The following is a 20,461-nucleotide window of genomic DNA, read 5'->3' as shown; positions in this document are numbered from 1 at the left end:
TTACAGAATCGGGGCCTTACACATTTCGCTCTCTGCTGTGGGCTAGCCAAGTGCTGTGTGGATCCTCGTTGGTACTATACACATCACCCAGAGCTCACCCGCAGCGCTCCGAAAACCAGCAGCATGGGACTGTGTGAGGGGCTTGAAAAGCCTCCCCTTTAATCAGCCAGTTACGGCTTCGGTGAAGGGCCAAGAGGGAGCCACCAAATTTCAGCTTCTTTGCTCGTAAGGCAAACTGCGTCTATCGCCTTTATTAAACGAGAATCGGCACACGAACAGAAACCCCACCGCCCTTCAACGAAGCATGAAAGCGACACAGTGTCATAGATCCCCCTTCTCGAGAGACAGGGCAGATTTCAACAGCTCTCAGTGGCCCTCGTCCAGAGCCGACACACATCCCGCATCTGACAAGACCCTTTCCAAAGGGTGAGCCAACACCGGCTGGTGGCAGGGCTCCCAATTCCAAGCCCGGCCTTAACAAAACCGCGTCTACCTCCCCGCCCACCCCCGCCCCTGGCACAAAGGTTAAAGGTGACCAGCAAAGGGGGAAAAACGTGGCCGGGGCCCGTTTTGCTTCTTTATTCCGCATCATCGCCTACGCGGTTTCCCCCTTGCTCTCCCTGAACACTGAGGGGTTTGTCTACCTGTGACTATGGACAACTGGAGAACGACCGGACACCAGAAATGTCTGAGAAGGGAAGCAGTTGTTAGCCACGGCACCGCACGCTGGGCTTTCTGGTTTTGCCAACCCCACCGTAGCTCAAATACACAGAGAGGAGAAGGGCTCTCTTTGCAAAGACGTCAACGCCCCTAACGAAAGGGTTAGGAGGCCTACAAGCCACCTCGGAGCCCTCCAACGAGACTGCTAGCAAGCCCAGGGAAGACAAAAAGTTGAAATGTCTTTGTGTGAAAAGCAGAAAAACATAAACCCCCCCCTTTGGGCATCTTCCACCCTCATCATAAAGCAGCAAGAGGCGCACGGCCAGTTTTTATCCCTGGCAAGTCACCTTTCGGAGCTGCATGCACCAGTGCCCGCCAGCTCACAGACTCCGCGTCTGGATCGTGGTCGTGCATCCTGTAACGAGCGGGCGTCACCACAGGCAGGGCTCCAGACGGCAAAGTTTCGGAATTCAAGAGCTTTTTTTTTTTTTTTTTTAATCACGGCTGTACATAAACCCCACTTGGACTCGGCTTGCGTTCCTCCTGCCCTCGGACAAACTGCGTCCGACGAAGGCTTTTGGCTTTAATTAAGAACGGATGCCAGTGGCTCGCGGCATGGTCTCTGAACACAATCCGTGGCTCTCGGAGGCTGCCCCCCTCCTTACGCTCCAATGGAACAGGACCTCGTCAGCAAGGCGTGGGGGCCATCGGAGAGGTCTGACAAGGCCACCGCCCGCTTTGCGCCACGGAGGCGCTGAACGCGCCCGCCAGACACGGCGGCTGCCTCGGGATGGTACGTTCCTAACCAAATCCCTCGGAGCGAAGTGGAGGAAGGGGGCGCGCCGGAGGCCCAGGGACCGCGCTGACACCCCCACCAAGCCCTTCCGCTTGGGCACAGTTCACGCCGCCCGCGGGGGCTCAGTACATCTTCTGGCGACTGGGCAGGATGGCCTCCTTGATGAAGGAGAAGATGAGGAGGATGCCGGAGCGCTTCCCCCGCTTCCCCTTGGTGAAGTAGTTGGACACCACGTCATCTGCGGAGACAGGGAGATCAGAGCCAGCAGCAGCACGGCCGCTAGCCCCGCGCAAAATCGTTTGGCGCTGGGAAGGAAGTGGCCCCTTTTAAGCCTTCGGGACCGTCTCCCGGGGGCCCACACTTTGCCCGACGAGAAGCAACAACAGCTACTAGCGGGCGCCCCCAAGGCCTAACGCGGACGATGACCCGGCTCCTACGCAGGCTTCCCGCCGGCCGAGCTCAAAGCGCTTCGGGTCTCCAGTGCATTTGTCCCCACCTCCGCCTTTTACAGGTGGGGCACCCAGCCCGAGAGACGCCCACTCAGGGTCACCCAGGAAAACTGTGAACACACAACTAAAGCCAGGTCTCCCGAGGCCTAGGCTAGTGCCCTAACCACTAGGCCGTCCTTCCTCATCTTTGACCCAGGGGCCTAGTTCACAAGGGCCACCAGGCCCCAGCAGCACTGGCACTGCAGGACCTCTGCTTAGTAGGTTTCTAAGTACAGGCTGAGCCTCTGAAATCCGGGACTCTCTGGCCCGGCAACATCTGTGATCTGGCAGGACCACGGACATTGCGGGAGCAGAGCCCCGGCTGGCCAGGTTCAGGGGCTGGTGGTAGCAGGGCCAGCGTGGTGGGGAGCTCAGCACCGCCCAGGCCCAAGGACGTGGGGCCAGCGTGGTGGGGAGCTCAGCACCGCCCAGGCCCAAGGACGTGGGGCCAGCGTGGTGGGGAGCTCAGCCCCGCCCAGGCCCAAGGACGTGGGGCCAGCGTGGTGGGGAGCTCAGCCCCGCCCAGGCCCAAGGACGTGGGGCCAGCATGGTGGGGAGCTCAGCCCCGCCCAGGCCCAAGGACGTGGGGCCAGCATGGTGGGGAGCTCAGCCCCGCCCAGGCCCAAGGACGTGGGGCCAGCGCGGTGGGGAGCTCAGCCCCGCCCAGGCCCAAGGACGTGGGGCCAGCGCGGTGGGGAGCTCAGCCCCGCCCAGGCCCAAGGACGTGGGGCCAGCGCGGTGGGGAGCTCAGCCCTGCCCAGGCCCAAGGACGTGGGGCCAGCGTGGTGGGGAGCTCAGCCCCGCCCAGGCCCAAGGACGTGGGGCCAGCGCGGTGGGGAGCTCAGCCCCGCCCAGGCCCAAGGACGTGGGGCCAGCGTGGTGGGGAGCTCAGCCCCGCCCAGGCCCAAGGACGTGGGGCCAGCGCGGTGGGGAGCTCAGCCCTGCCCAGGCCCAAGGACGTGGGGCCAGCGCGGTGGGGAGCTCAGCCCCGCCCAGGCCCAAAGACGTGGGGCCAGCGTGGTGGGGAGCTCAGCCCCGCCCAGGCCCAAGGACGTGGGGCCAGCGCGGTGGGGAGCTCAGCCCCGCCCAGGCCCAAGGACGTGGGGCCAGCGCGGTGGGGAGCTCAGCCCCGCCCAGGCCCAAGGACGTGGGGCCAGCGTGGTGGGGAGCTCAGCCCCGCCCAGGCCCAAGGACGTGGGGCCAGCGCGGTGGGGAGCTCAGCCCTGCCCAGGCCCAAGGACGTGGGGCCAGCGCAGTGGGGAGCTCAGCCCCGCCCAGGCCCAAGGACGTGGGGCCAGTGCCTGGGACTCAGCCCTGGCCAGTGGGGGCCTGGCCAGGACCGTGGCCGCCGGGAGCGCAGCCCGGACTGGTGCCCCCAGCGCGGTGAGCACAGCCCTGGCCCCAGGCAGGATGCAGCCCCTGGTAGGCTGGAGGCAGCAGCTGGGAGCAAGGCCAACAGCCAGGAGGGGAACCCTGACCTCCCCTAGTCCATCAAACTCCCTGGTTCAGGTCCTGAGGGTGCCAGACCAGGGAGATCCCACCTGTACGTATCCAGCCTGGTTTGAAATGCCGTCCGCCCCACTATCTAACCCTTCAGCTCCAGAGGGAGCAGAGCATGCTGGGACCTGTAGTCTCCTCAAGCCCCGCCTTCGGGAGTCCGGGCTGGGGGGGGGGGGGGGGGGGGGGGGGAGGAGGGGGCTGTAAAACACTGCTACTGTTACAGCTGGGCACGTGCTGGCGCCGGCTCCCGCTCACCTCCAGACTGCACCGTGGAAGGGAGGACGTTCTCACCGGCCGACAGGGACACAAAGAAGGCGAAGGGGATGAGCCACAGGCAGAACGTGAAGTAGGCCAGGACCTGCAGGCGAAACGGGAGAGGCAGCGAGAGACCCAGCCACAATCGCACCCCCCCCCCCCCCCCCCCCAGACTCACTGCAGCCAACAGCCTGGAAGCGTCAGCTACTTCCCAGTGCGGACTCCGCCCCGACACTTCAACTGGGGCAAAGCCCACACGCGAGCAGCGTCGGCAGTCAAATCCAGTGGCCAAAATGGCATTTCACTGGCTACATGGGGCTCTTCAGCCAGCTGACTGCGGCTACCTGGCTTGAACAATGGGCTACCTGGCAGGCTGAGTGCGGCTAGCTGGCTTGAACAGTGGGCTACCTGGCAGGCTGAGTGCGGCTAGCTGGCTTGAACAATGGGCTACCCGGCAGGCTGAGTGCGGCTAGCTGGCTTGAACAATGGGCTACCTGGCAGGCTGAGTGCGGCTAGCTGGCTTGAACAATGGGCTACCCGGCAGGCTGAGTGTGGCTAGCTGGCTTGAACAATGGGCTACCCGGCAGGATGAGTGCGGCTAGCTGGCTTGAACAATGGGCTACCCGGCAGGATGAGTGCGGCTAGCTGGCTTGAACAATGGGGCTACCCGGCAGGCTGAGTGCGGCTAGCTGGCTTGCCGGCAGGCTGAGTGTGGCTAGCTGGCTTGAACAATGGGCTACCCGGCAGGCTGAGTGCGGCTAGCTGGCTTGAACAATGGGCTACCCGGCAGGATGAGTGCGGCTAGCTGGCTTGAACAATGGGGCTACCTGGCAGGCTGAGTGCGGCTAGCTGGCTTGAACAATGGGCTACCCGGCAGGCTGAGTGTGGCTAGCTGGCTTGAACAATGGGCTACCCGGCAGGCTGAGTGTGGCTAGCTGGCTTGAACAATGGGCTACCCGGCAGGCTGAGTGTGGCTAGCTGGCTTGAACAATGGGCTACCCGGCAGGATGAGTGCGGCTAGCTGGCTTGAACAATGGGGCTACCTGGCAGGTTGAGTGCGGCTAGCTGGCTTGAACGATGGGGCGACTTGACCAGTTGAGTGTGGCTAGTTGGCCTGAATGATGGGCTATTTGGCAGGTTGAGTGTGGCTAGTTGGCTTGAACAATGGGCCACTTGGCTGGATGAGTGCGGCTAGCTCGCTCTAGCAGTGGCTACTGCTTCAGAACTGGTTGGCCACCCCGGTTTTAGAGGGTAGGAAGAGAGGGGACACAAATGTTCCGAGCGCAAACCGCATCCCACGGGCTCTGCCAGGACCCTTCCCTGCTTCTGGGTGCTCTGTCCGGCCCTGCGAGGGCGGGGGAGCAGAACAGAGAAAGCCGAAGTAAGAGCAGCCTGGAAGGTAACAGCTCTGCCCGGTGCTAGAACCGCAGGGAGCCCGGGTCGCCACTCGATTTCCGTAATAACCCGCCAGCCATAAGGCGCGTGCCCACATCTTCCTCTGGCTGTGGAGCAATCAAGAGGCTAAATTCAGGTCCTGTCTACCCCAGGACACTCTCGGGTGGCTGATGCGCTGGCAGGTTTCACGCCAGAGGTACCAAGGGAGGGAAAGCAGGTTACTCCGGGGGAAGGGATTTTCATTCCATCAACATCAGGGATGTAAGCGAGTAGTTGACTGACCAGTAAGCCAGGGCTCAGCGGTTAATCTAGTCGACTACTCCCATTTCCCCACCCCCTTGCTGCCTCTAAGAAGCAGCAAAGGTGAGGTGGGGGGGAGGAGCAAGTTCTGGGGGAAGCCGACTTAAAACCGACTCCCCCCACACTCTATCAGAGGCAGCAACGCGGGGCACGAAGAGGAGAGCAGAACAGGCTGCTGCAAAGCAGCATTATGGGGCCCCGGGCTGGCCATGGACTGAGGCTGCTCCGGCCGAGCAGGCAGCCCGGCTCAGTCCCAGTTTATGCCAGTCTGGGACTTACCCCCGCAGTGATGCTGCGGTTTAAATGTACTAAAAGCCGGGCAGGCAGGCAGCCAGGTGAGACGCAGCGGGGGTGCTGTCTACTTTTGTAATCCTGTGTTCACTCTGGTGTCGCACGCTCCACTTGTCTTGTGGGGTTCTACGTGATCCTACCGTCCTATGTGGCTCTGTAGTGACGCTGTGTGTGTGCGTGCCTCAGTTTCCCCAGGCCCTGCAGCACTAGCTGCATGAGGAGGGGGAGGCTGGGTGGGACTCACTGGGGAAGTATGGGTAGTCTCTCACCTCCTGAGGCCCAGGTGACAGCAGATTGCACCTTGGGCCTCAAAGGAGGACAGTGGAGGAGGTGCGGCTGCCTGGGGCGAGTGAGCCATGGCGGTGGGGGGGGGGAGGCAGTCTCAACTGGGCTAGGATGAGAGGAGGTTTTAGACCAAGGAAGGAGGTGAAGCCCCTTCCCCCCGAGAGGAATGGGGCTGCCTGTTCTCAGGGCCTGTGCTAACATCACTCCTATGCTACCCTGTGTCCCTGTGAACCAATAAAACCTTCTACTCTACAGGCCGGCTGCGTCACATCTGGTTGGATGGGGGTGCAGGGTCGGGCCCCCCCGACGCGCCGTCACGCCTGGCCCTACGACGTCTAAACTGCAGGGGTAGGACCCAGACCGGACTGAGCCGGGCTGCCTTCCCTTCTCAAGCAATCGAGCGGTCGATAGAAAGTCCATCGAGTATTCGATTAGCCAATTAACCGCATCGTAACATCCCCACTCAACATGCCTGAGGCCATTACAGAAAAAAACAGGCTAAAAAAATACTTGGGGCAGTCCTGAGAGGAAACGCTATCGGGGCCTCTTTGACAAGGGCCTACAGAAACCCCGAAACTGGGGACAGCTTTCTTTTGGCGGGTCATCTTTGAGCGCCCTTCTCTCCTGCCCCCAAACACAGCTCAAAAGGCAGCGCAGACGCTTCCCCCGCACGGTCCCTTACCTCAGAGAACGGGTAGTACTCCTCCGCAAAGTACTGGAACGCCAAGTAGTGGTTAAATACGACCAGCACTGCCAACGGAAAGGAGAGCGTGAACCGCCAGCCTTCAAGTCACACCCACCACCCTGCGTGTTTGGAAATAAATCCCCGACCACGGGAAAACCAGCGTAAAAGCCCTCAGAGACGCAAGCGTGCTGTCCCTCGGCCCCCCAGCGACAGACCCAACGCTAGCCCCCTCCCGGCACAGCCCCGACAGCTGACGCAAGGGGAGTGCGGTTCTGGTGGCCAGAGCGGAGCGCGAGGCGCTAGGAGGGCCTGCGTTCTGCGCCAGGCTGCCAGGGAATTCCAGGAGGACTGAGTGTTCGTAAGGCCAGCGAGGAGCCTCCCGTCCGACTCCCGCTGCTGCACAGGAGGAGTTTCCAGCGGGGCAGAAGAAAAGCCCGAGCTGCAAGGTGGCCAGGAGAAACGGCTTAACAGCCCTAGCGCTCGTCCGAGCCAGCAGGGGTCTCATTCAGAGTACGGCCAACAGCAGAGCGCCCCCTAGTGCCACACCTGAGCCCGGCTGCGGAACGGACCTGGAGCCGACTCCTCCGACACGGCTTCCCGCAGCACCAAGCCAGCCCTCTCCTCGCACGGCCAGAAGTGCACGTGCACTATCCTTGTGCACAGTCACTTCCAAAGTGTCCCTAATCTGCTTTTAAAACATTTGGTTTTTTACCAAATATCCCTCCCACCGAGCACCTGCCGGGATGCTGCTCCTGAGGCATCCAGAGCAGCATCTCCTGTAGCTGCCGGCTTATAGACTGAGAGCGTGGTCTAGTGGGTAGAGCAGCCCCTCAGTTCTGGTTCCACTTGCCAGTGCTGTGGAAGCGCTGGGAAGTGACTCCAGGAAGAACAGGCTCAAGGACGAGCCGCGGGGCCGACAGCCCGTAGATCTGGGTCGTGTTCCCCGCTTTGCGCAGGCTTTATAATCCCCAGACGCAAGAGGGTGGCCTGGGTTCAACACACTCCGGTCGCGCCGCACATGCTCATGCTGCGGGACGTGCCCAAGAGGCTCAAACGTCTGGCCCAGAAGCTCCAGGGGCCTGCTCCCTCGGAAACACCTGGCCCCCGCCCTGCGGCCGCAGCGGGATGCCGGACCCAGCCCGCCCGGACAGCCCCACTCACCGCAAGACAGGATGAAGTTGGGCGAGGTCAGCATGATGAAGGGGAAGGTCTGCAGCAGGCCGAAATAGACCAGGTTGGTGAAGAGGCCCACGCCCACCATGAAGCCAGGAAAGCTCTCGAAGAGGTACAGGCCGACCAGCACCGCTGTGGAGAACTCAAGCGGAGAAGCCCCCAGCCCATCGTTACTCCAGCCCGCCCCGGACGCCGCGAGGAGCTGCAAGCGCTCAGCTCGCCCCAGGGCAGGCCCCGAGCCCTGGGTGCCGCCTGCCTGCTCTCTGCGTCCTGCCTGGGGTCACGGGAACGGCTCAGGCCAGAGCCAACGGCCCCTCGTGGCCTCCAACGCTCTGCGCGATAAATGTGTCCGCCGGACACGTCACGCGACATGAGCCCTCAGATCCCGTTTGTGCCGCTGCGTGTCTTACCCAGCCGAGGGGCCCGCGGCCTCTCCCGCCCCTCGCTGCGCCCAGCCTGGCAGGCCTTCTGGCAGGCAGGACCCCCCCAGGCCGGGGGGGCTCAGAGGTCACCTTCGGCCAAATCAAGGGAGCTCCTTTAGGGGCACAGCCCTGGAGGCAGGGGGCACCCATCTGCTGAGCAGCATGGCCTAACGCCTGGAGGCCTGGGACCTCTGTGTCCTAGTCCTGACCCTGCCACTGGCCTCCAGGTGACCGTGGGCAAGTCCCTGGCCTTCTCCGTCCCCGCAGAGGGGGGCCAGCGACCGCCCTCTCCGCAAAGCGCCTGAGGCGGACAGACGAGCAGGGCCGGAGAAGGGGTGCGAGCGCGCGGAGCATCAGAACCGCGGGGTCAGACGGGCCCGCGAGAGCCAGCCAGTCTCACGCCCGGCAAGACGCAGGGTTTGTAGCATCTAGGCCAACCCAGACCGATGGCTCCAGCCGCCTCCGGAACCCCCCGAGACGGAGTTTCCACCCCCTCCCGAGGCCTCTGTCCCACTGTCCTGCTCTTCCGACAGCCGGGAACTTTATCCTGAGCTTGCATCTACGTCGGCTCTGCCGCAGTGCGACCCCACGGCCCCCCGCCTGCCCGCTGGGGCAGGTCCTTGTTTATGGCAGTTTTTGCAGCCTGCTAACACCCCTCCCTTTCCAAACCAACCAGACCCTGCGGAAACAGGCTCAGCGCCTGGGTTGCTTGACCACTTAAACCACGTGCATCCCGGCCTCCTACCTTCCAGCCCAGCCACGGCACTGGGAACCTTCTAATCCAGGCTCCCCTGCCACACTGGAAGAGCTGTGGGGCATCCGTGCCTCAGTTTCCCCACCCGGGGCTTAAACCTGGTTTGGGGGTGCAAACGCCCTCTATCTCCCCAGGCTGTCTGCTCAGGGAGCCCCCCGACACACGATCAGCCCTAACGCCATGGGGATGGAGTTGGAGGGGCCCCACATTTCTGTGCTCTCCCCTAGCAGCCTGAAAACAGGGAGCATGGCCCCTCCCTCTCTAGCACCCCGGCAGCCCCAGGAGGAGGGGGAAGTCGGTGCCGTGCGGCTCTCTCCCAGGAGGTGCCCGAGCCCCGCGTGTTACACAGTCCTGAGCCTCTTTGCATCCCCATTCTAGCAATCACCGGGAGAGCGCTCTGCCGTTACGTGGGCCGGCGCTTCCGAGAGCCCTCGGCCCTTCGCCTGATTCTTCGGGGCTGGTGCTTGTATCCGGGCGGTTGATCCCTGGAATTGTAACATCCTGCACCTATTTCACTGGCTGCCTTTCACAGGCGACTTGGGCTCGTACATTTCCTGAACGGGCCCGCAGGGATCAGCTAACCGAGGGGTCGGCAACCTTCCCGAAGTGCTGTGCCAAGACTTAACCCTCCTGCCCTCTTTCCACGTGCCCCCTTGGTCTCCTGCCCTGGGCTCCACTCCGGCTTGTCCTGTGGGGAGGGGAGGAGCGGCATGTGCGCGCTTCCCCACACTTGGGTGCAGGATCTAGGTGGGACGTGGGGGGCAGGAGCAGGCTGGGAGCAGGGTGTCTGGCCGGGGGAGGGGGCAGGAGCAGGGTGTCTGGCCGGGGGAGGGGGCAGGAGCAGGGTGTCTGGCCGGGGGAGGGGGCAGGAGCAGGGTGTCTGGCCGGGGGAGGGGGCAGGAGCAGGGTGTCTGGCCGGGGGAGGGGGCAGGAGCAGGGTGTCTGGCCGGGGGAGGGGGCAGGAGCAGGGTGTCTGGCCGGGGGAGGGGGCAGGAGCAGGGTGTCTGGCCGGGGGAGGGGGCAGGAGCAGGGTGTCTGGCCAGGGGAGGGGGCAGGAGCAGGGTGTCTGGCCAGGGGAGGGGGCAGGAGCAGGGTGTCTGGCCGGGGGAGGGGGCAGGAGCAGGGTGTCTGGCCGGGGGAGGGGCAGGAGCAGGGTGTCTGGCCGGGGGAGGGGCAGGAGCAGGGTGTCTGGCCGGGGGAGGGGCAGGAGCAGGGTGTCTGGCCGGGGGAGGGGCAGGAGCAGGGTGTCTGGCCGGGGGAGGGGGCAGGAGCAGGGTGTCTGGCCGGGGGAGGGGGAGGAGCAGGGCGCTCTCTCTCTCTCTCTCTCACACACGCTGTCGCTCCCTGAGGGACGTGCGTCCATGTTTCCGGTGACACACAAAGCCAAGCGAAGGCCCAGTGGCCGTGCAGCGCGCTGCCTCCCAGTGACCCCAGAGAGCAGCTGGCCCACGCTCGCTCCCACCTAGGAAAACCCGCATCCCCGCCAGGCGCCTGCACACTTTGTGCCCAACCTGTCACTTCTGCTGCTCCGGCCCCGCTCACTTTGCTGCGCAGGGAGCCCCGGCCCCGCAACCTGCACGTAACCAGCACTGCGGGGCGGAGGGAAACGGCCCCTCGCGCTGCTCCTGCCCCAGGGGCTCGCTGGGGGCGCCCAGGGCGCGAGCGCGCAGGGACAGGAGGGGGTATCGCGCCTGTCCCTGGACACTGGCTGTGGGACGCAAGTAGCCGCCCGCCGGCACTCGGAGCTGGGCTCAGCCTTCCCGGGGGAGCCGGGCTGCGGCGCTCGGCCACGTGTGTTCCAAGGGGCAGCCGGAGCCCGGGACCTGCGGCGCTCGCTGGCTCCCTCCCCCACCGCGGAGCAGGCAGGGCCGGGGTGGCTGCCCTAGAGACTGGAGGGAGCTTTGCTCTTCCCCGAGCTGATCTATGAGGCCACATCAGTGGCTCAGGGCACATCCCCGCCTGGCGTGGGAAGAGGCCGCTTGCCCCGGAGCGCAGCGCAAACGCCCGTCGCCTGAGTCTCCTTCCCCCGGAGCCACCACTCACTCCACGCTCACTAGTGAACTGACCAACCCAGCATCCGGGGGTCCCAGTGTGGCGGGTGTCTCTGTGTGCGGAGGGCGCCTTCCCTCCCCGCCTTAGAGCGCTGACTTCTTCCCCTTTCTAGGGCAGTCCCAGACCCCGCTTTGCCATTACGGGGGCCCGTGGGTTCGCACCCCACTCCCCACACGTACGGGCCTGGGAGCGGAGGCTGCGCCTCGCCGGGAGCACAGGGAGTCCAGCCGGCGGGTCTGGGCAGGCTTTCTCCCCAATCGCACAGCAAGGCTCGGGGCTTTCTCCACTCCCCCCCACCGTGTGCCACGGAACATCCCCTTGCGTGCCACTTACGGCATTGCCAAGCCCGATCTAACCGCCCCCGCGGGAGCATTCGGCGCACACCCGGCCAGAGGCTTACCCAGATCATGTATTTGAGTATTCTGCTGGTGGCCACGGTGTATTCTTCTATGAGCTCTGCCAGGTAGTAGAGGCCAGCGGCTAGAAGGGAAACCAGAGGGGTTATCTGGGGCTCGGACGCCCACGGCCGCTCCCAGAAAGCGCGCCCGCCACCCGACGGGTCCTTGCGGGCGGGTTTCCCACACGGGGCCGTTCCCGGGACACCGAGACCCGGCGTGAGTAGTAGAGGCCTGGTTTCCCACGGCAACTGAAAATCTGGCTCCAGGAAGGACGGTTAGGACACCCCGGGGGGCAGACCAAGCTGCCGGAGCTGAGGGGCTCGCAGTGGGTGCCCCCGCGGCGGGCAGCTGGGCAGGCACAGAGCAGGGCGATCCCAGAAGACAGGGTGCACCAGGCGGGTGAAACAATCTCCAAGCGGGTGGGGAAATGAAGCCGGCGTAAGCCAGAGGCCTGGAAGCGTAGACGAGGCCTCACTCCCGTTCGCAGCCAACCCGGAGCATCTGCAGTCTCAAAGGGAGGTGGCTTTTCGGACCCGACCTGGGGCCACGGGGCCTGTTAAACAGCTGCTGGCCTTCACACCAGAGGCGGCTGCATTTCAGCCGTGGGAGAGGCGTGATCCCGAAACCCCTTCAAGCGAAAGGTCCCAGAGAGCTACAGGCTGGACCTCCCCGGCCCGGCTCCCTCGGCACCTGCCCAAGGGAGTTTTCCGGACCAGGGAAAGTCAGTCCCGTGAGCTCCGGCAGCTCCACCAGCCCTGGGAGCTCCGGCGGCCCTGCGAGCTCTTGCAGCCCCACCAGCTGTAGGCTCTGGCCCCGCTGGCTGCGGCTCCTCCACCCCATGCACGCCGACCTTTTCCATCCCAGAGACTCCGGCTTCCTGACCCGCTGCGAGCTCTGCTGCCCCCTCCGCTGGCTCGGGGCTTTTAGCCCAGCCGAGTGCGGGCTCCGCTGGCAGCTCTGCTCTGTGCTGGGGCTCTCGACTCCTTCCGGACCGGAGTCCCAGCCACAGAGTGTCAAGCGAGGGTCCCGCGGGGAGCGGGCCCAGGTCAGATGCACACGCAGAAAAGGCCCGGCGCTCACAGGGCGCAAGCAGCAGGCAACGGGGCTTCAGCTCAGCCCAGTGGTGGGAAGGGCCCGTCGGAGCCACCAGGTCCACCCTGGCCACGGGGCCACCCCTGTGCTCAGCGCCCCACGCGCCTGTGTGGCCCGTCCGCCCCCGGGGAGCAGGCAGCGCTCGCAGGGACCCAGCCGGCCCGCGGGCGCCGCTGTCTCGGGGGAACGTGGCTCGAAGGCTCCTGCCTCCGGCTCGCGGCTGCCACTCGGCCTTGCTCTGAGCCGGGCAAGCCCCGAACCCGCCGCCCCCGGGAGAGCCCCCCCGCCCCAAGGCAGCAGGGGGGCAGCCCCAAGGGCGGGGCACGGACGGGGAAGCCTGGGGGGGCCGCTGGGCCGGGGGGAGCTGAGCGAGCCGGTCCAGAGAGGCGGGGGAGCAGTGGGGGAGTCCCGGGGGGGGCGGGGTCTCACCGATGGGCGGGGGGGGTCGCGGGGGGGATGGCGGGGGGGTCCCGGGGGGGCGGGGTCTCACCAATGGGCGGGGGGGGTCGCGGGGGGTTTGGCGGGGGAGTCCCGGGGGGGGGGCGGGGTCTCACCAATGGCCAGGGTGACCAGCGCCACCTGGACGAGCAGCGCGGCCCAGCTGAGCGCGTAGAGCAGCCACATGGCGGCGGGGCCGGGGGGGGGGGGGCTGCGATCGGCGGCTCCTGCGCCGCGTCCGGCCCGGCCCCGCTTCCTGCCCGCGGCCAACGCGGCAGCGCCCGGCCCCGCCCGCCCACAGCGCCCCCGCCGGCCCGGGGGAGTCAGCGCAGCCTCCGCCCCGCCCCCGAACCTCCCCCTCCGCCCCGCCCACCCCGAGCCGGCCCCGCCCCCGAACCTCTCCCCGAGCCGGCCCCGCCCCCGCCCCTCCCCCTCCGCCCCGCCCACCCCGAGCCGGCCCCGCCCCCGAACCTCTCCCCGAGCCGGCCCCGCCCCCGCCCCTCCCCCTCCGCCCCGCCCCGCCCACCCCGAACCGGCCCCGCACCCGAACCTCCCCCTCCGCCCCGCCCACCCCGAACCGGCCCCGCACCCGAACCTCTCCCCGAGCCGGCCCCGCCCCCGAACCTCCCCTCCGCCCCGCCCACCCCGAGCCGGCCCCGCCCCCGAACCTCCCCTCCGCCCCGCCCCGCCCACCCCGAGCCGGCCCCGCCCCCGAACCTCTCCCCGAGCCGGCCCCGCCCCCGCCCCTCCCCCTCCGCCCCGCCCCGCCCACCCCAGCCGGCCCCGCCCTCGAACCTCTCCCCGAGCCGGCCCCGCCCCGAACCTCCCCCTCCGCCCCGCCCCGCCCACCCCGAGCCGGCCCCGCCCCCGAACCTCTCCCCGAGCCGGCCCCGCCCCCGCCCCTCCCCCTCCGCCCCGCCCCGCCCACCCCGAGCCGGCCCCGCCCTCGAACCTCTCCCCGAGCCGGCCCCGCCCCGAACCTCCCCCTCCGCCCCGCCCCGCCCACCCCGAGCCGGCCCCGCCCCCGAACCTCTCCCCGAGCCGGCCCCGCCCCCGCCCCTCCCCCTCCGCCCCGCCCCCCCCGAGCCGGCCCCGCCCCCTGATCCGACCCCTCCGCCCCGCCCCCTGATCCGACACCGCCCCCGACACCGCCATCCGGACACCGAGCCATTGCTCGCTACCCGCCCTCTAGCCTCTTTGTGCCCATCTTCCCGGGCCGCAGTCCCCGGGGATACTCACCCTGCACCGGGCACATTAACAGGCGGGTGCTGACTACGCTGGTCCCTGCCTCTGATGGCTCTTTGCAGAATTTCTAATGAACCCAACACGACAAACTTTCCGCATCCATCGGTCCAGAGACTGCAGCCTTGGAAAGCTCTCACGGGCCAGCCCCGAGTAACAGACACAACAGGGCGGCTGCGCGCTTCTGGATTTCGCTAGGCTACAGACATGAAGGGGAAAAGCCTGTTTCTACATAGGAAGGGTTATACCTGTTTTGGCCGGACTCCGTCTTTCCAGAGGGCAGAAACAAAGAGAAACCACATGTTCCAGGGGAGTGCTGTGACTGAACTCCTCACCCACCGGTACAGCCATCCCAGACCCCTATTCAGTGTTACATAACCCAACAGGCCCCAGGGGGTCCAACTGCCCGAGTATGTGGGGTGTGTCCCGCACGGCCCCTCTAGGCATTGGACAGTTGCCCTTCTGATGCGGGGTGGCCCAAGGGGATTCCAGCTTGTACATACGTCCGTAACATCCCGTGTGGCCCGGGAAATGAACCCTCCGTGTTTCATGTTAAATGCATAAAAAACGAGGGCTGTTCAGATGCCGTTAATTAGCGAATCGCGTAGTCGGTGGACTGGCCATCGGTTAGTTGGGGGGGGAGCTCACGATCGCCCCTGCGGCTCTGCATTTGAAATGTCGGAAGAGTCGCCAGGCTCTTAGGCCGTGTCCAGACTCAGGGGTTCTTTCGAAAAAAGTAGCCTTTTTTCGAAAGAACTTCCCCTGCGTCCAGACTCAAGCCGCGTTCTTTCGAAATTATTTCGAAAGAACGCGGCTTTTCTTTCGATGGCGGTAAACCTCATTTCACGAGGAAGAACGCCTTCTTTCGAAAGTTCCTCTTTCGAAAGAAGGCGTTCTTCAATGTAAATAGGGCTTCCTCGAAAGAGAGCATCCAGACTCGCTGGGTGCTCTCTTTCAAAAAAGCGGCTTGCTCTTTCGAAAGATCCGCCTGCAGTCTAGACGCGATCTTTCGAAAGAGGCTCTTTCAAAAGATGCTTTCGAAAGAGCCTCTTTCGAAAGAAGCCTGCAGTCTAGACATAGCCTTACTACCTTTAAAGTGCAGACCCGCACTCTGGGACTGCTGTGGGTCTCCCTCCCCTGCCCTCCACGCCGCACACCCGCTTTTAAGCCAGCTTCCCCCAACACTGGCTCCTGCTCCCCCGCCTTGCTGCCTCTGCTACATAGGCAGCAGAGGGGGGAGCGAGTATTCAAGCAGTCGCTCAAGGAGTCACTTACCTCCCTACTAAAACACACATTTGTAGGGTTTTTAACAGAGTTTGGGCTTTTTTCTATCATTAGAAAACTAAGCTCCCTGCTCAGGCTGATGGGCCGTGTGCGCCACCTTGTGACCAAGAATGTGACTGCAACAGACCCTAAACAAAACTCTGTACCTTGCGCCTCCAGGACACTCGTCTCTGCCACTGAGTGACCGCACCACCATGGGCACATCACTGCCCTTGTGTGGTTCCACTGATTTCTGGGCAGTTACAGAACGTAAGAAGAACATAAGAATGGCCAGACGCAGTCAGACCAAAGGTCCATCCAGCCCAGTACGCTGTCTGCCCACAGTGGGCAATGCCAGATGCCCCAGAGGGAGGGAACACAACAGGGAATCATCCCGTGATTCCTCTCCTGTCACCCAGCTCCAAAGAAACAGAGACCAGGGACACCGTCCCTACCCATCCTGGCTAATAGCCTTTGATGGACCTAACTTCCATGAATCTATCTAGCTCTTTTTTGAACCCTGTTAAAGTGCCAGTCTTTACAACATCCTCTGGCGAGGAGTTCCACAGGTTTACTACGTGCTGCATGAAGAAAAACTTCCTTTGGTTTGTTTTAAACTTGCTGCCTATTCATTTCACTTGGTGACCCCACCTAGTTCTTATACTGTGGGAACAAATAAATAACTTTTCCTTAGTCACTTTTTCCACACCAGTCATGATTTTATAGACCTCTGTCATATCCCCCCTTATTCTCGTCTTTTCTAAGATGAAAAGTCCACATCTTTTTAATCTCTCTTCATACGAGATCTGTTCCAAACACCTCCTCATTTTTGGTGCCCTTGCCCTCCCCCCACACATCCACTGGGCCCCACCAGCCCTGCACACCTCCCCAACTATCACCAGACCCCATTCTGCCCTACAACCCAGCCCCATTCATCCCTACAACCCAGCCATGGGCAGTCAGAGGCTGCTACCAGAAGGCTCCATGAGCACGGGTAACCCTGATGAGAGGGTCCCTGCCTCCTATAGGGAGCCCCTGCCTCGTAGGGCATGGAGGAGACAGGGGCTCCACAGGGTTAGCAGGGAAACACCCCAGAAGTGGCAGAGAGCGGAACCCTGTGGGAAGTTTCGTGGGCGCTCCTGGGAGCTGGGTGGTGGGAGGTTCAAAGGGAAGGGGAGTGACGGTCAATCCAGCCACCTGGCTGTTTCTCCAGGCCCATCCGTCCCTCTGTCCGTCTCTCCGTTCGGCCTGACCCGTTGTCTGAGTCACAGGCCCCGGGCCCGGCTGCCATGTCCGCAGCCCAGCCGGCGGCATCTGGCTGCGTCCTGGAAATGTCCCCCCTGCCGCCGCGGGTTCGGGGAGCGGGCAAGCGTGCGTCGGGAGGAACCGCGTGAGCGCCCCGTCTGATCTCTGGCAATTGCTGCCTTGCCCTCCAGGGGACACGAGCCGGAGTCGAGCGCGCGAGAGAACGCCAGGAAATGCCATTCGGGAGAGCTAAGGGAGCATGACGGGCGCTTAATTAGCGACGTGAGACGGGCGAAATGTCAGGCCTGTCCTTGTTTATCTTCCTCTTGGAGACACTCCTGGGACTCTGCCTCTCGGCCTCTCCTCCATCCTGCGCCCCGGTCTGCTTACACCCCTCTCTCCTGCTCCTCGCTGCTCCCAGCCCGGGGGCGTCAGTCGGTGGCTGGCCTCGACGTGAGCCAGGTGCCCAGCGAGCGGCTGGCGTGTTTGCCGCCTTCTTCCATTGGACAGCTACACTCCTGGGATCACACCCTGCTGTGTGCACTGGGGGAGGGGAAGCAGGAAGCCCTGCCCCCCAGCTGTTGGGGGCACAGGACTTCTCTGTGCCCAGGGCCACGGTGGCGGGAGGTGCAGGGACAGTCAGTTAAATATCTGCCAACACCCTGATGGCGTTGCCAACCCCCTGTTTGACCTGCCTACCCGAGACTCACCGGAGATGGAAGCCCTTCCGCGTCTCCAGCTCCTTTCCCCCAGAGCTGTGGGCTGGTGGTCTGGCCTAGTGGTTAGAGGCTGTGGGGCGTGGCCAAACTGCCTGGGCGAAGATGTTGAGTGCTGTGGTCCAGTGCTGACCACACGTCTAAGCACCAGGCACTCCCGAGTCCTAATCGCTGGTGATGACTAGGCATGTGGCCAGCCTCAGTGAGTCACTTCAGCTCAGTGCCTCAGTTTCTCCAGCTGTGCCAACGTCCATTCCTCTGAGCAGGGGGGTGAATGTGTGAGGAGGACTGAGACCCTCAAAGGGGAGGTGCCGGAGAGGAGCAGAGCATAAAGTCTCAGCAATCAGTTAAGAGGTCCGAACCCCTCTTTGTCTCCTCCCTCCCTGACCTCCCTCTCAGGACACCCTGCCTTGATGCCTGGGAAGTGATCGGAAGGGAAAAGGCTCCAGCGAAGGAGCATGTGACACCCAGCCCTGAGGCCACACTGGAAGCTCTGAACATCCATAGGGAGCTCCACCCGGGCTGGTTTGGGATCCGCATCCCCACAGGATTGTCTGCCTGCTGGTGAACATGAGCCCCATGTAAGGAGGAGGGACCCGCTGAGCTGGCATTCGCTCCCCCTTTCTTGTTCTGCCAGAGGCTAGCATTGTCCTGAGCCACAGATGCAATAAAGCCCTGGCTACTTAAGCTAGAGGAGACTCCCCTTTCACCAAGAGCTGTATAGGGCTTATGACACATAGCTGAAGAACTCTTCATCTCTCCATCACAGTGCGGTGATACACCCACACAGAGTCAGTTCTCCACAATATTATTATCCCTTGTCTGCCTGCCAGGACAGTGTATTTCCAATGGCAGAACTTCCCATTGGCTGTGATTTACCTGCACCTGACTGAGATGTTCGATGGAGCATCTAATGTATCCCTTCATAGTGACAGCAGGGCTGTAACTCAAACCTGACTACTAAAAAAAAAGCTCAGGCTACTGAAGCCAAAGGAGAATCTCCTGTCACTGGGAGGAGTACATGGTCTATGAAACACAGCTGAGCAGCTTTGATTCTGTCTACTAGCCAACCGTGGTGCACACACACAGACCCCGTTCATCACAACTTTATTATCCCTCAACTGTCTGTGCCACTGGGTGCCTACGACGTGTGTCATTCTCACCACGCCACAAGCAACCGGGAGCCGTGGCCATGCAAATTGCCAGCTGTGTCACAGTTCCAAACTGTCCCGATTTGCACGTGCCACCGGCATGGAGGAAGCCAGCCATCACTCAATTATTCATTAGGATGACAGCCCTAGACGCCTGGCAGGCAGTTCACAGACGGAGGCGAGACTCCTACCTCCGACTGTCTCAGTGCAAAGCCGTCCCTCTGCGTGTTCATTTCCATGGGAGGTGACTAGTAATTCCTGTTCCACGGCCTGTTTGAAGTGGGGAGAGATTGCTTGATCTTCCCCTGGCATTGGCCTCTGTGCGGCCGTTCTTATGATTTCTCGTCGCCAGGAGAGAGGCTGGGACGATGCCGGATCGGTACTATGCTGGGATTGAACCTCATACAAGGGAGCTGCAAATTTCATAGAATCGTAGAACTGGAAGGGACTTGAAGAGTTCAGCCCCTGGTACAGACGCAGACCCTCGACTGTCCCTGACAGAGGGGTGGTCCAACATAAAATCCGTTTGCGTGGAGCTATTTTAACCTCCAGTGCACTCAAGGGTTTGTTATTCCAGAGTTATTCCCTGTAACGCCTGCGTTGGCTGGTTTATTATTGTAGGGTTGCTCTTGTGCGTGGGGCCTTTGCACTACTCATTAACCACAGGGATGCCCCCGTGCGTCAGACATTGCATTAGATTATGCTAATTATTGTTATTATTTCATATTTCTATTGTGGTTGCACTGAGAAATGAACCAGCTCAGCTCCCCATCGCCCTAAACTTGGTACCCGCACATGGAAAATGACAGCTCCTTCTCCAAAGAGCTCTTACGGCGATGGGCATCTGCCCCGCATGGGCCTGTGAGGCGTTAATGGCGCCCTAGGGGGCTGTGCGAAAGCAGCCAACAGGGCAGAGGCTATGAGGAGCAGCCAGTCAGGGCCTTGCAGGCCCAGATAAGAAGCGCTGGAGGGCGGAGCAGGTTCAGTTGCTTCCTGGAGCTGAAGGAGGGAGGACGGGCTGCCCGACGGCGTGCCAGCATCCCACCCAGAGCAGTGCTACTAGCAGGGACCGGGGAAGGTAGAGCAAGCTCCTGGCTGGCTGCCTAGCTGTCATGCTAAGGCCCCGAGTCAAGGGCCACTTCCCCACAGACCCAGGGAAATGTGCTGAGGGACTGGAGAACAGGGAATCATCCAGTGATCCCTCACTTGTCACCCATTCCCAGCCTCTGACAAACAGAGGCCAGGAACACCATCCCTGCCCATCCTGGCTAACAACCATTGATGGACCTGTCCTCCTGGAATTTATCTAGCTCTTTTTTTAACCCTGTTAAAATCCTGGTCTCCACAACTTCCTCTGGCAAGGAGTTCCACAGATTGACAGTGCGCTGCATGAAGAAAAACTTCCTTTGGTTTGTTTTAAACCTGCATCCTATTCATTTCATTTGGTGACCCCTAGTTCTTATATTGTGGGAACAAGTAAATAACTTTTCCTTAGTCACTTTCTCCCCATCTGTCATGATTTTAGAGACCTCTATCCTAGCCCCCCTGAGTCTCCTCTTTGCTAAACTGAAAAGTCCCTGTCTTTTCCATCTCTCTTCATAAGGCAGCCGTTCCAAACCCCTGATCCCTGCATCCCTTCGCAGCACCGCCTGCCCATGCCTTCTCCTCCAAGACCCCGCTCCTATGGAGCCACCAGCCCTCACGGCTTCTTCCCTTCTTCAGGCCTGGAGCCGCATCTCCCGTCTGACCCAGGGCCCGTGGGTTGCCCCTTCCAGAGTTCACACTCCTCCAGGGTTCACACTCTCTCCCTCTCTCTAGGGTCCATCGGTTCACAAGGCCACCTGATCCCCAGCTGATCTG

At 62.9% G+C, this 20,461-nt stretch overlaps 1 protein-coding gene across 1 annotated transcript; it reads right to left on the bottom strand.

Annotated features, from left to right (window-relative positions):
• Nucleotides 1-208: 208 nt before the first annotated feature.
• TEX261 (testis expressed 261) lies at nt 209-13,283 on the bottom strand. Its single transcript, XM_075931072.1, has 6 exons — nt 13,101-13,283; nt 11,457-11,536; nt 7,817-7,970; nt 6,653-6,720; nt 3,700-3,802; nt 209-1,694 (listed from the first exon to the last, which is right to left on the bottom strand). Exons 1-6 carry the CDS (start codon nt 13,168-13,170, stop codon nt 1,579-1,581), a joined length of 591 nt encoding a protein of 196 aa, XP_075787187.1. The 5' UTR covers nt 13,171-13,283; the 3' UTR covers nt 209-1,578.
• Between the last annotated feature and the right edge of the window lie 7,178 nt (nt 13,284-20,461).

This window comes from Pelodiscus sinensis, chromosome 5, assembly GCF_049634645.1.
Source record: "Pelodiscus sinensis isolate JC-2024 chromosome 5, ASM4963464v1, whole genome shotgun sequence".
Classification (NCBI taxonomy): Eukaryota; Metazoa; Chordata; order Testudines; family Trionychidae; genus Pelodiscus; species Pelodiscus sinensis.
Note: the sequence above shows the minus strand (reverse complement) of the source record. Positions and strands in the feature narration are given on the sequence as shown.

Excerpts from the sequence above, each read along its gene's own strand:
- TEX261 (XM_075931072.1), bottom strand. The coding sequence starts at position 13,170 with ATGTGGCTGCTCTACGCGCTCAGCTGGGCCGCGCTGCTCGTCCAGGTG. Across the intron at positions 7,971-11,456 it reads TACTCAAATACATGATCTGG|TTCTCCACAGCGGTGCTGGT; the intron begins GTAAGCCTCTGG and ends TCTCCGCTTGAG. Across the intron at positions 3,803-6,652 it reads AGTACTACCCGTTCTCTGAG|GTCCTGGCCTACTTCACGTT; the intron begins GTAAGGGACCGT and ends TTTCGCCTGCAG.